The 15,229-nt window shown below is 42.0% G+C and overlaps 1 protein-coding gene across 1 annotated transcript in view; it reads right to left on the reverse strand.

The window, feature by feature from the left end:
- The window catches only part of LOC124261515 (uncharacterized protein DDB_G0290301-like), a 44,727-nt gene that overhangs the window by 12,777 nt on the left and 16,721 nt on the right, over positions 1–15,229 (reverse strand). The window contains exons 6-10 of the mRNA XM_046695835.1: positions 13,309–13,399; positions 9,600–10,181; positions 1,094–1,221; positions 891–981; positions 445–575 (exon numbers count right to left, since the gene is read on the reverse strand). Coding sequence (XP_046551791.1) covers positions 445–575; positions 891–981; positions 1,094–1,221; positions 9,600–10,181; positions 13,309–13,399 — 1,023 coding nt within the window. The remainder of the gene's footprint in view (positions 1–444; positions 576–890; positions 982–1,093; positions 1,222–9,599; positions 10,182–13,308; positions 13,400–15,229) is intronic.

A 15,229-nucleotide genomic window follows, 5' to 3' on the forward strand; every position in this document is an offset into this window, starting at 1 on the left:
TACCCTCGGAAATGTACATGAATTCTACATCGCCCCTCATATGTGTACCTCACATTACGCCACGGAGACGCGCCTCTCTGATAGGATGAAATTTCGTTCACGGGAGAGAATGGTGAGATGTTGTCCAAAAGGTCGATTTAAGGTAATTAAATGTCAAAATGAGTAGTTTTAATGACAGGGTTTCATTCAGAACGATGCCAATAAATGATTTATGTATTTGTACCCCCTACAGTATATGTGATCTTTAAACGGCAAATTAACACAACACAGCAACTGTACAGAAGCCAGACATCGCAGTCAATCAGACCATGTCAAATAGCTGTGGAGAAGAAAACACTAAGTCTCACAACACCTCACCTTGGCAGAAGCATATATTTCATGTCTGTCAACCTCAAAGTCTCATCCAGAGACTATAGTGTTACAAAGAAACATTTTGAAACTTACTATTATTTGGATCTTCATCTTCATCTTCAGACACAGGCTTCTTTTTCTTAGCGTGCCTACGAGACTTCCTTTTTTTCGTGTTTTTAACAGAACTTGTGGTTGTCTCTGTTGTCTCAGTTGTTTCAGACGCACTGAGAAAGATAACCATCAATCATAAAATACATGGATACGTGTTGTAAAACTAAACCAAAGTTAGTACAGACTGGGCCTTTGCTTGTTTGTTGTTGAGCACTCAGCAATATTCAAGCTATATGACTACAGTCTGTAAATAATTGAGTCTGGATCAGACAATCCAGTGATCAACAGCATGAGCCTCGATCTAAGCAATTGAGATAAAATTAAGTGTCAACCATTTCAGCAAGCCTAACCACCCGATCCTGTTAGTCATTAGTCAAGCATGGGTTGCTGAAGACTAATTCTATCACAGGTCTACAGACTGTACCTACCTCTCTATATCAACATAGTATTTCTTCAAAATATTCTCCCAGTTCTTTGGGAAGCCATTTTGAAAAGCCTTCACAATTCTCTCTGGAATACCTGAAATTACACAAAATGCCTTCATGTATCACCTGACATGGAGTGTATATATTTGCTTATACTGTATTATATATTACCGGTAATACTAGGCCATTGTTAAATATTACCATACCAGCTTCAAGCGCATCCAGTTTCTGAATGGGTCCGACAAGTTGATAGATGGATCCAGAAGACGTCATTACCCGTTTCTGATCAAGTCGCTTACAGATCACCGAGCTGTGCCAGTATTCATCCTCTCGGCTGAAATACAAGCACGACATACTACTTTATACTAAAATATATCTAAAAACTGTTCAACTAAAGTCCACAAGAACATGCAAAACATTAATCATGTTGGGTCTTTCTAGTTTTCTCAAGGTTCCACTACAATAACTCCAACATATTAAAGATCCCTGGTATTTCCTTGGCTCAAGATTTGTCTTCTTACACAATATATACCAATAACAGCCGGCAAGGACCGAAAGTGTTTGTTTGTTATGAACGTAGTAAGTAGTAGTGGTGGTCGATTAATTGAAATAATCGAAGATTGGTCGCATTTTCGATCACATTTTCTCATCGAACACAAACAATTTTGGAACCGCTGTAATAGAGTTTGAAATACTTGATGATGGAACATATCTAGGACGTTGTCAGGGCCTGAAAACGCGTTTATTTCTAAGAAAACTCACTTCACTTTCTGAAAAGTCATGACTGAATATTTCTTGAAGAATATGGAAAGTTAATGTTACACTGGAACTGAATCATTTTACACTGGATGTGAAATCTGCAAATATAATTTGTGTAGTTTCTAAAAACAACAACAGAGAACCAAATGTTTTTTCACTTTATACTTATCTAAAACTACAACCTGAATAGGAAAATCTAAAAAATGACGCTAACCAATTTTTTTTCGATGATTGGTCGTAGGTTTTGAACCTATCATCAATTGTGAGATTTCAACCAATTCCCAACACTAGTAAGTAGTTCCATAAGGAAACTTCTCTTTCCTGTTACGGAATGAAAGGAAATAGCATTGAAGAACACAACAATAACATTTCAGGGCCTACCTGTCTTCTATGAAAGACAACACGATGTGACATTTGTTGTATCTGTGATTACACTTACCAGCCATCGTGTACTGATGCCATGACCCAATCAATGCTATCTGAGGTTATAACTTAAATGTTGTGTACAACTGGTATTGTCTTGGAACATTTTGAGTGATCAGCCATGTGTTATAACTATTTAGAGAGTGAGTGAATGAGTTTAGTTTTATGCCGCTTTTAGCAATATTCCAGCAATATCATGGCAGGGGACACTAGAAATGGGCTTCACACATTGTACCCATGTGGGGAATCGAACCCGGGTCTTCAGCGTGATGAGTGAACACTAGGATACCTCACTGCCTCTTAATTCAGAGATTACCCATCATCTAATTTACAACAAATGATGTCCACAAACATTTGCAGTGACCCAAGGTCAAAACACTTCAGAGCCTATCCATCATGAACATTAGATACATTCATTTATTAAATAATGTAATTTTCTGACTAAAATTGATATTTTATACTTATCCAGACTCATGATAAATGCTTGTCTCCTTCTTGCGAATGATAGTGGAACACTTGAAATCCCTTGAAGTTCCCTTCTAAACAGCGGACGTAAAATCATCACTAATCCACAAGTAGTCTCCCTTGCCCCTTTGGCCCTTTTGTATCACATGACCAGCCATCTTTGTCACTCTCTCCTTATGCAGGGTTTTACATGACGCGTGATTCCTGCATATTTGACGTAACAATTTTCTAAAAGACTCTCAAAATATTATCATACGAGTCAAGCTTGACGCAAGTTTTATGAGTGACCCTCAGAATTCAGTTCAATAAAATCGATTTGATAAGAAAACAATGATAGCTTTCGTTTTACTGCAAACTGTGTTGAAAATGCTGGTGATATTAACAGAAAGTACGGGAGTGGCTAAATATAGAGCCATGCTAGAATGCGGTAAAGATACCAGCCAATAGCATTTGAGTATGTCATTCACTATATTTAGACAGCCAATAGACTCCCAGATATTGAAAATGACTCCCAAAAATAAATACTGTGATTCAGCATGACTCCCATTTTTTAAAGTCTGTGTAAAACCCTGCATATGTATGCCCTGACACCCGGATTTACAGGGAAATCCAGAGTGCCCTGAGAGGGGAGGTTGGGAGGGCTGACCAAATGAGTCAGGATAAGTATAAAATATCAATTTTAGTGAGAAAATTACATATTTTTCCTTATCCTGACTCAAGCTAAATGCGTGCAGAATCCGTTGGAAACGGTGTAGGGTCAGGCCACTTCCTGGAATCACTGGCTGTTGATTTACATCCTGTATTACCCCCCATGGGAACTTATGACGGCACTGCTGATGATTCTGTTCTTTCAACTTCCTCTGATGAGTCTGGGGGGAACCACAACAGGGGAAACTTCCCCTGACATTTTCGTGTGGATTTTAGATATACTAATGTTCCATTAGTTATCTATTGCAACTCCATCAAGTGGAGATGCGACCCTTCTTCATGTACGAGTATGTCCTATACAAGTACAGGGTCTATCACTCATGCTAGCCTGTCCTAGACATGTGCATGGACTTTAACCATTTGCTCTCTAGAGCATTGGTTTTCACAAGTCACGTGATAAAAGGGTGAGATTTTTCTCAGCGCGCGCCTTTGTGGAACCGTTAGTTGTTGTGCTACAACAAGTGGCCCAAAATGGTGAATGCCTGTGACGTCTTCGGTGGCAATGTCTCTGAGGTAGTGGTTGGCAAACACCGTGTCCGATTTCCAAAAGCAGCCCTCCATTATTGTTTTAATCGAGCAGTTTCCATGCAGAGCAAGTGTAGACGCCAGGGCTCTGACTTTGTGGGGATTGGAGGCTCGTGGAGGCTCAAGTCCTGCTGCTTTGTAGGCCCTTAGTATAACGGCTCTCATCCATATCGATATCGTTGTCCGTGAGACGTCTCAGTGGATAAGGGGATGAATAGGCGCTTGAATTTTCGTCTCCTTGTTTTTGTCCTTTGTAGGTAGACTTTTAGTGCTCTGACAGGGCATAAGGATAAATCCTGTGTATCCTGTGGCCCAAGGACTGTAGAGAGTGCTGGGATGTGGAACTGTCTGTCAGGCTGGCTGGGCAGTTGGTTCTTGGCAATAAAATCCCATCTCAGTCCTAGATGTACGATGTCACGATGTCTTGATTCAAATCGTGCTCATTCAAAGTCCAGAGCATGTATTTCTGACATCCGTGCTGCTGTTGCTAGGGCGATCAGGAACAGCATTTTCTGTGTCAGTAGTTCAAAGGATGTCTGTTCTAGAGGCTCGTAGGCGTTACTGGTGAGATGTTGTAGAACTATGTTGAGATCCGAGGCAGGATCCTTGAATTTCTTTTGTTGGTCTTCCAACTTGAAAGAGTGTAGTAGTGCCAGTATCTCTGGTACTTTGGTCAGCTTGACACCCGTCTTCATGGTGATAACTGTGCTGAGAGCAGCCAGGTACGTTGAGAGTGTTGAACCTTTTAAGTGTCTCGTCTGTCGCAAATGACACAGGTATTCCGCCACTTGAGGATGGGTTGCTTTTACCGCTGTAAAGCCTTTCCTCGTTGCATACTGTTCAAATCTCTGCCACTTGTCGGCGTACAAGTTGCGAGTTGATCTGCGTAGAGCTAGTGTCACTGCTTTCGCTGCTCTGGTGGAGTACCCTCTAGTCTTCAGGCAAGCTTTGATACGCTCCATGCATGTAGCTGGAACAATGCCAGATTCCCGTGAGCTTGCTGGATGTGTGGATGGATGAGCAAGTTCGACCACTCTGGTAGTTTCAGGGTTGGACTTCCGAATTCTTGTATGGGGACGGGAAACCATACCCTCGCTGGCCATAAGGCGCGACCAAAATCAGTTGCAGAGTTGTCGTCTGCTTGATTTTCTGTATTACTTGTGGTAGTAGTGCTGGAGGTGGAAACGCATAAGCGTTTAGTCCTTCCCATGAGATGCTTAGAGCGTCTGTTGCCAATGCCTGAGGATCTGTATGAGGAACCGGAACGCTTCTGGGTGTAACATCCATTCCGTCGGGGATGGTTGTAGTGGACGAGATAGGGTGTGTGCTATGACATTCTTTGCTCCTGGAATTTGGCATGCCTTCATGTAGATGTTCAGGTCGTCGACGATGCTGACCAGGAGAAAGCTGAGTTGTAGCAGACTTGTTGATCTTGTTGATCCTTGTTTGTTGATGTAGAACGCTACTGTGGAGTTGTCCGCGTGGACCGTGAGCCTTGCGTTCTTTAGTACGCTGGACCAGTGTTGTAAAGCGTTGATCACTGCTTTCATCTCCAACAGGTTGATGTGCAGACTCTGATCCTGACTCGACCACTTCCCTGCTGCCACTTCGTTGTCGAGGTGGGCACCCCATCCTTGTAGCGATGCATCCACGTAGAGATGAGTGTTGCAAACCGGCTCTGACAAAAAGGTGCCTCCGCAAACATTCGACTTCTGAGTCCACCATAAGAGGTATGGTTTCAGGCTGTCCGGTAGTATCAGCGGATCCAGACTGTCAAGATGGGCGTACACAAATATTTGTAGTGAGCGCAGTTGTAATCTCCCTCTGCGAGTCATGTCTTGAGCTGAGGTGAGTAGACCGAGCATGCTTTGCCAAGCACGTAGTGTCAACGGAGAGAGCATTGCTTGAGATATATGTTGTATCTTGACCCAACGATCCTCTGGGACGACTATGCGATTCACCAGCGTGATGAGTCGTATTCCTAGAAATTGAAGATCCTGTTTCGGATCCAGTTCCGACTTGAGGAGATTTACCAGCCATCCTAACTGAGTGAGAAGCCTGATGGTGAAGTCTAGTTGCAGTCTGAGTTGACTGGGATCTTGATGAACTTGAATTCCGTCGTCCAGGTAAAAAGCACTGCGTAGACCTCGACGATGTAGATATGTGACTTGGTCACTTGAGTAAACAACCAGGGGGCCGACGATATTCCAAACGGTAGAACCTTTCACTGGAAGTGATGTCCATTGAAAAGGAATCTTATGTATTTCCTTGAGTCTGGATGTATTGGGATGTGTAGGTACGCATCTTGTAGATCTATGCTGGCGAGGTAGTCTGTTGGACGAACGAGATGTCAGAGATGAGGAAGATGAATCATCTTGAATTTTGCTGGTCTGCAGAGATACTCCTGGTTGAACTTCCTCATGTTGTAGATGAAACATCTTGGAATTCTTCTGTACCAGAAAAATTGGGGAGTAAAAACCAGGCATGATGAGATCTTAATTTATCTCTTCTACTGCATCTTTGTCGAGTAGATTCTTGATTGCGTCGTCCAGTTTCTCTATCTGGACGGCTGTGTAGTTGAAGGCCAGCGGGTTGCTTGTAAGCGGCGGGGTGGCTTCCAACTGTATCTTGTACCCTCTGCGTAGTATCTGGGATACGTAGTCGTCCTGTAGTATTCCTCAATTTTCCCAGTACCGTTGAAGATGTCCGCCCACTGTCGAAGGTTGTACAGGAACGGCTGGGGGTGGAAGACTCCAGTCGTTCCAAACCTGTCCTTCAGCATTTGGTTCCCCTGGCATCCCTGGGTGCTCGGCCTCTTCCGGGGTTACTTCTGGGGGCCCCGGTTGGGTGACGAAAAGAACCTCTTCCTCTTCTCAAGTTGGAATACTTCTTTTCTCTGGCTCTCTGGACTCCTGCAAATTTGGATTTGTTGGAGTAGAGCTGGGACGTCTTGACAAATCACATTTGCCAAGGTATCTATGGACTTTATCATCATGACCTCCCTTGATTCGTGTGTAACCTCCTTGGCGACTTCTTCAATTCCTCCTCCAAAGATGGATGATGCTGACCATGGGGCTCTGTATAAGGACTTGGTGAACCGCTCACTCCAGGTGCACGATGACAATAATCCTTGCCTCCTCAGGAGAGTCAGGCCTGCTGATGTGGATGCTAGATGCTCCGACATTAACTGGTGGTCGTTTTTCTGAGTCAGTAGAGCAGAATATATCATCCGGTCGTCTTCGGCGGTGGAGTTCTTTAACTTCGAGATGAGTGCTTCGTTGACAGCCCTAGACCTGGCTAGTCCGAATAAGGTACGTCTAGTAGTTGTATCCAGTTGAGCTAGCTTCTTGTCCTCTATCTTGTAAGTTCTATAGCGGGAGTCGTTGATGATCTTGTAGTCCTCATCAATCTCTGGTGCCTTCAGGAAGGGTTCCATGTGATGTAAGGGGAATTTCCTGACGTTGAACGTCAGGATATGCTGATTCTGGAACTTGGTAGCCTTATCAAAGGCTGAGTTGAGACTGTCCGGTACATGGGAGATCAGGTCGATAGGCGGAAAGGTGAGTGTGTCGAAATCATCATTGGACATCTTGTATGTAAACGCTTCGTCTGTGTCCTAGGAAGGTGATGCTAGGTCCAGGTCTTTAGCAATCCATGAGGTTACTTCTGTATCAGAGAATATGACTGCACCTTCTTCCTCTGATTTCGACAACTCCCCATCTGACGATCAACGACTACGTGAGTCTCTGTATGAAGATCTGTATGACGAACTGCGCGCAGGTGAACGATCCCGATGTGATCGTGTATCCTTCCTGGAGTCTTGAGATCTCTCTCTAGGCATTCGTGAAGGTTGATTCTTAGGCGTAGTTTCCCCTCTGTAAGATGTGGAGTGCCTGCGTGCAGGTTCCCGATGTGCGTCTGAGTCCGATGGTGATGATGACCCGTATCTACGACGTCTGTTGGGTTGGGGAGAACGCTTCGATCTGCTTCTGCGTGGAGAATTCTTAGCGGCTTCTTCAGAGACGTCTAAGGCTGAGCTGACGTTAACTGCGTTGTCGAGGCTCCTAACTTCAGATGGGGAAGATCGTCCAGTGCGTGAGCCTTCACGCAGGCTTCCCTCTTCTTCCAAGTGCCTTGGAGAAACTGCTGAATCTTCACGCAGGCTAGTAGTCATTGTAGTGGTCTTCGTAGCAGCTTTCTCCTGCGCGAAGCGACGTTCCGTCAACGACATCATCTGGTCTGTAAACTGTTGCACTTGTGAAGAGTTGACGCTGCTGCTATCTCTGGTACCCGACGTCTGCGTTGATAGAAGGTCTTCTGTCAATGTCTGCGCTGATAAAGTTGCCGATGTAGCTGTAGAAGCAGGTTTCGTCTTCTTGCTGAGACTGTGACTTCAGGTATGAGGATGGGGGGATCATCATACACTTCTGCTTCTTCCGGAGGTACAATCCGGCAGAGAAGGATCTGGTCTTCTGCGTAGAGCTGTGTAGAGACTTCTATGAAGTCTTAGGGGTAGTAGCCTTCTTCTTCTGCATTGAAGACGATCTAGTCTTCTTCGTCTGCGAAGAAGTCAGCTCTGTTGACGACAATCTCTTATTGGCTCCAGAGTTCATCACTGGAACAGTGACCTGCCCCCGTAAAACGCTCGGCAATTCACTGGAATTATGAACATCGGCAGCAGTAGTTAACAAACGGTTATCAGCACAATCACTCGATTTAGACATGACTTGTGAATACCTTCTTACCCAGTCCTTTGCATGTCTACAAATGAAAAAAAGGTAGTTATTAAATTCAAAAGTGGTTAAATTCAGACAATGTTTACAGCGAGAGCTGAAAGAACATGAAGTAGTGCAATCAGGACATAATAAATGTGGGTCAGTCGCAGACAGCCGGTACCTACAACAAATACAAGTTTTCATCAAATGTAAACACGATGAAAAAACATGTTAAACAACGAATAATTTAGATCAAATTTCAAACAATATAGTAGAATACAATCCTAAAAGCTGTATACAGCAATAATTTTGATGTAAAGGTCCAAAAGAGAAAAGGATATGTGCCATATACGGACCCAGGTGCTCTCACAACCGTCCTCAAGGGCGAAGGAGAGAGTGACAAACATGGCTGGTCATGTGATACAAAAGGGCGCCAAAGGCAGGCAAGGGAGACTACTCGTGGGTGAGTGATGATTTTATGTCCGCTTTTTAGAAGGGAATCAAGGGATTTCACTATCATTCGCAAGAAGAAGGAGACAAGCATTTAGCATGAGTCAGGATAAGGAAACATTTAGACTTATGCCTTTTTACAAAGAACTTTTACCTTCATGCCTAATTTCAAGCTCTGCTTTATATACACAACTCAAAAGATGTTAAAATCACCTCCAATAGTAAGGCTATAACTATAGCAGAGATGCCAACCCTGAATCAAATGAAAGCGGAGGAGCCCTCAAGGTCTGCGAGTTGGGGTGGCGTGAGGGGGTTCCGCCCCTTTGGCGGTTGGGGTCTGGGGGCCTCCCATATGAAAATCTTTAGATTTAGCCTGGAAATATGCAATTTCTGGGCATACTTAACCAGATAATTCTTAACTCAAACGAACATATTTACTAAAATTCTTTCAAAAATTCTAAATTTATAAACATATTTGTATTTTCTAAAAAATCAGAGTTTCTTAAAGACAAATCAGAGAGTGGATTTTGTATTTGAAAATCGGAGTAACTCCTCCAAAATCGGAGTGGTTGGCATCTCTGCTATAGTCATATAACAAATATCTGGTGTGCTTTAGGTTCTCTTGAGCAGTATATATTTATCTGGAGTCACATCGTCATCAACTTACTCTCTCTGCCCTTCAAGACACACTCCAAGCTTGCTCTGCATGGGTTTGATGATCCACAGGTGCAGCTTGGTCACCTTCTTATCTTTAGCCGAATCTTCATTTCTTTGATCTGCCACCTTTGTTTCATCCGCCGAAGATGCTTCTTCTTGTGAAGATAACACCTTCTTACTGGTGTCCTTCGGTTGCATAACCTCATCATTAACCCTATTCTTCTGAACATTGGTACTTTCTTTTGGTTTGAAAATATCTTCGCTAGATGACTTTCTTCTGGTGTCTTTTTCAGAGTCGGTTGTTGATTTACTAGCATATCTATTGTTTGAATTACAAGTTCGAGAAAATCTTGCTCGTCGGTTTTCATCCTGTTCCTCCTGTTCCTCCTGTTTTTCCTGTTGTTCTTGTTCTTGTTCCTGTTTGTCTTCTTCCTCCTGTTTGTCTTCTTCCTCCTCACTCTCTTGAGAGTCGATGTAATACTTGTCATGTTCTCGCTTTCCTGATTTGAGTTTTGTTAGGGTGACAGGTACATGCTCATTAACGTCATCGTCTTCAACAACACTGTCTTCGACAACACTGTCTTCACCCTCTCTATCAACAAATGCACAAAATCATTCCCAAATCATTTGGCAGGAAAATTGTTTGCAGCTAAAAGAAACAATATTACCCAAAAAGAGGACCTATGTTACATACTGTATTACCCAAAAGGGGACGTAAGTTACATACTGTATTACCCAAAAAAGGACCTATGTTACGTACAGTATTACCCAAAAGAGGAGATATGTTACATACTGTATTACCCAAAAGAGGAGATATGTTACATACTGTATTACCCAAAAGAGGACGCAGGTTACATACTGTATTACCCAAAAAAGGACCTATGTTACGTACAGTATTACCCAAAAGAGGAGATATGTTACATACTGTATTACCAAAAGAGGAGATATGTTACATACTGTATTACCCAAAAGAGGACGCATGTTACATACTGTATTACCCAAAAGAGGAGATATGTTACATACTGTATTACCCAAAAAGAGGAGCTATGTTACATACTGTATTACCCAAAAGAGGAGCTATGTTACATACTGTATTACTCAAAAGAAGACCTATGTTACATACTGTATTACCCAAAAGAGGAGATATGTTACATACTGTATTACCCAAAAAGAGAAGCTATGTTACATACTGTATTACCCAAAAGAGGAGATATGTTACATACAGTATTACCCAAAAGAGGAGCTATGTTACATACTGTATTACTCAAAAGAAGACCTATGTTACATACTGTATTACCCAAAAGAGGAGATATGTTACATACTGTATTACCCAAAAGAGGAGCTATGTTACATACTGTATTACCCAAAAGAGGAGATATGTTACATACAGTATTACCCAAAAGAGGAGCTATGTTACATACAGTATTACCCAAAAGAGGAGATATGTTACATACAGTATTTCCTCAAAAGAGGAGCTGTTACATACAGTATTACCCAAAAGAGGAGCTATGTTACATACAGTATTACCTCAAAAGAGGAGCTATGTTACATACAGTATTACCTAAAAAGAGGAGCTATGTTACATACAGTATTACCTCAAAGGAGGAGCTATGTTACATACAGTATTACCTCAAAAGAGGAGCTATGTTACTTACAGTATTACCTCAAAAGAGGACCTATGTTACATATAGTATTACCTCAAAAGAGGAGCTATGTTACATACAGTATTACCTCAAGAGGAGCCATCACCTCAAAGAGGAGCTATGTTACATATAGTATTACCTCAAAAGAGGAGCTATGTTACATACAGTATTACCTCAAAAGAGGAGCTATGTTACATACAGTATTACCTCAAAAGAGGAGCTATGTTACATACAGTATTACCTCAAAAGAGGAGCTATGTTACATACAGTATTACCTCAAAAGAGGAGCTATGTTACATACAGTATTACCTCAAAAGAGGAGCTATGTTACATACAGTATTACCTCAAAGAGGAGCTATGTTACATACTGTATTACCTCAAAAGAGGAGCTATGTTACATACAGTATTACCTCAAAAGAGGAGCTATGTTACATACAGTATTACCTCAAAAGAGGAGCTATGTTACATACAGTATTACCTCAAAAGAGGAGCTATGTTACATGTATTACCTCAAAAGAGGAGCTATGTTACATACAGTATTACCCAAGAGGAGCTATGTTACATACAGTATTACCTCAAAAGAGGAGCTATGTTACATACAGTATTACCTCAAAAGAGGAGCTATGTTACATACTGTATTACCTCAAAAGAGGAGCTATGTTACATACAGTATTACCTCAAAAGAGGAGCTATGTTACATACAGTATTACCTCAAAAGAGGAGCTTATGAGTATTACCTCAAAAGAGGAGCTATGTTACATACTGTATTACCTCAAAGAGGAGCTATGTTACATACAGTATTACCTCAAAAGAGGAGCTATGTTACATACTGTATTACCTCAAAAGAGGAGCTATGTTTACATACTGTATTACCTCAAAAGAGGAGCTATGTTACATACAGTATTACCTCAAAAGAGGAGCTATGTTACATACAGTATTACCTCAAAGAGGAGCTATGTTACATACAGTATTACACAAAAGAGGAGCTATGTTACATACAAAAAGAGGAGCTATGTTACATACAGTATTACCTCAAAAGAGGAGCTATGTTACATACAGTATTACCTCAAAAGAGGAGCTATGTTACTTACAGTATTACCAAAAGAGGACCTATGTTACATACAGTATTACCTCAAAGAGGAGCTATGTTACATACAGTATTACCTCAAAAGAGGAGCTATGTTACATACAGTATTACCTCAAAAGAGGACCTATGTTACATATAGTATTACCTCAAAAGAGGACCTATGTTACATACAGTATTACCTCAAAAGAGGACCTATGTTACATACAGTATTACCTCAAAAGAGGACCTATGTTACATACAGTATTACCTCAAAAGAGGAGCTATGTTACTTACAGTATTACCTCAAAAGAGGACCTATGTTACATATAGTATTACCTCAAAAGAGGAGCTATGTTACATACAGTATTACCTCAAAAGAGGAGCTCTTAGATACAGTATTGCCTAAAAAGAGGAGCTATGTTACATACAGTATTACCTCAAAAGAGGAGCTATGTTACATACAGTATTACCTCAAAAGAGGAGCTATGTTACATACTGTATTACCTCAAAAGAGGAGCTATGTTACATACAGTATTACCTCAAAAGAGGAGCTATGTTACATACAGTATTACCTCAAAAGAGGAGCTATGTTACATACTGTATGACCTCAGGTATGATGATTGCAATCATGAACATTACATTGTTAAATCAATGCAGAAATAAAACCATGAAAACCTTAATTGATACATAATCATATGGGTAGACGCGTAATGTACCACATCATCATCTGTAAATTCACAATTGTGAGTAAGTCTGGTTTTAAAGCTGCTTTGAACAGCACTCCAGTTATGTCAGCTTCACAGATCTCAGACATTTACCAGTTTGGGGAAACCCACAAGAACAAGTATGGTGCTGAAAGACCTGGAAACTCTTCTGGGCAAATCAAAGGTTTCTGATGTACCCAAGGGATGGAACTCAATTTGAGACTGAGTCACCCATGATGCAGAGATATATGTTGACATTCAAACAAAACAAGTGTTCTTCATGCTCATAGTGAAAAAGAAACTCACTGATCAAGGGAGGAGAAAAACTCCTCCACCAAATGGAGCCAGTTGTCTGGAAACCCTTTCTTGAACTTCTTGGCAGTTTCAGGAGGGATTCCTACATAACATACAGCATACAACATGGGCATCAAACAGTCAAAGAATCTTGGACATTTTAACTATAAATTACATATTTATATACTTTATCCTATCTCACGATTTGCACTTCTCTCTCTTGCTTCGACGTTGCGTGGAATGAATGTGAACTTTCTCTGTAGGCCTCTCTTGCCCATACGCCCGTGTTCCCTTATAGGACAGGTCCCTAGTCCCTGGCTAAGCGTGCAGCACGTTCCCCTATCTACCCACATGACTACCTCAGAGTGATCATTCTCTTTTTGGAGCGAATGACAGTTATCTGTAACCGTCGTAATCTGAGTAGAGGGGAGGCTGGGTGGGCATCCATCGTGTGAGATAGGATAAGTACATACATACAATTTATAGTTAAAATTCCCAAATTTTTAAACTTATCCTATCTCACCATTTGCACTTATCCCAAGTCAAAAAGGACTGATAGCATACACTGTATAGGCTAATGACAACCATAGATAGCAATGAACAAGGGAGGCCGAACACGACTAGCACAGTACTTATGCTTGCGACGCATTCTCCTGAACCCCTTGGCTTACTAGGCACAAACGCTCCCAAGGAGTGGGTGCTCCCGAGCGATGTGTTGTTCAGCCACAACCCTCGCATAAGCAAGGGGACGCAACTAGGCAAGTAATCTCGCCACGATTTATCAGAGTACCCCCGTAATTAAAGTCTTACGACTAGTAAGAGTGGAAAAGGAAACTGAATCGGAAAGCTCACAAGTTTAACGTTCAGTACCAAAACAACACCACATGACTTCCACTACTTAGGTCACAATGGTGTGCTAAGGTACTTAGGAGTTAGAATGCTATGAATGCAAAGGAAATCAGGAAGGACTACACTGACGTGATTGCTCCATGGAGTAGAGGTCAGCAAGCGAGATAGTCGAACACTTCAACATCACAAAATACAAGATACTAACCATCTGTAGATCCGTAAAGAGAAACTGCAATACCTCAATAAAATTGAGAGAAGAGTTCTAATCCCAGAAGAATTGAGAACAAAAATCAGAAAAAAATCAGAATTTTAATCAGTATGTACACGACAGCGATTGAACAAACGCGCAACTGTACTCATCTGCGCTGATTGGCCGACGACAACTGCTGGGCCAGGACAAGGGGTCCGAACTGGTGCAGACCTTGGACATCCGTAAACGATAAGTCCCTCAAATAATGTGACGAAAAGACCATGTCCGAACGCCAGAAACAACCCTCCATGATGGCCGTCAGGGAGCAGTTGCTATGTAAGGCCATCGTTTAGGCTAATGCCCAGGTCTCATGTGGATTGGATGATCATGAGTTCAGCAAAGGTGTATGCCCTCAGTATGGTAGCACACATCCAGAGATAATGTTCTCCTTCCAGTAGACATAACCCCTTACGAAGTCGGCAGCATTCTTGGGAGGCAGCAAGGAAGATACGTAGAGCTCTGACAGGGCACAGAGACAAATCTTCGACATTGTCTGGCCCGAGAATGGTTGACGATGGTGGGATGGTAAATATTCTATCCGGTTGTCCGGGCAACTGGTTCTTCGCGACAAAGTCCCAACGAAGTCCCAGAAATACTTTGCTATGCCTTTTCCATTCGAAATTCACATGATTAACATCAAGTGCGTGTAACTCCGAAATATGAGCTGCAGTAGCCAATGCTACCAGAAAGAAAGTTTTAAATGTTATTTGTTCCAAATTCTTGTCTTGTAGCGGCTCATAGTCACTGTATACCATGTGACGGAGGACAACCGACAGGTCCCAGACAAGAGGCCTAAGCTTCATGGACTGGTCTGAAAGTCTGAACGAACGGAGC

This window comes from Haliotis rubra, unplaced genomic scaffold, assembly GCF_003918875.1.
Source record: "Haliotis rubra isolate DU_JTF1 unplaced genomic scaffold, ASM391887v1 Scf80, whole genome shotgun sequence".
NCBI classification, from domain to species: domain Eukaryota; kingdom Metazoa; phylum Mollusca; class Gastropoda; order Lepetellida; family Haliotidae; genus Haliotis; species Haliotis rubra.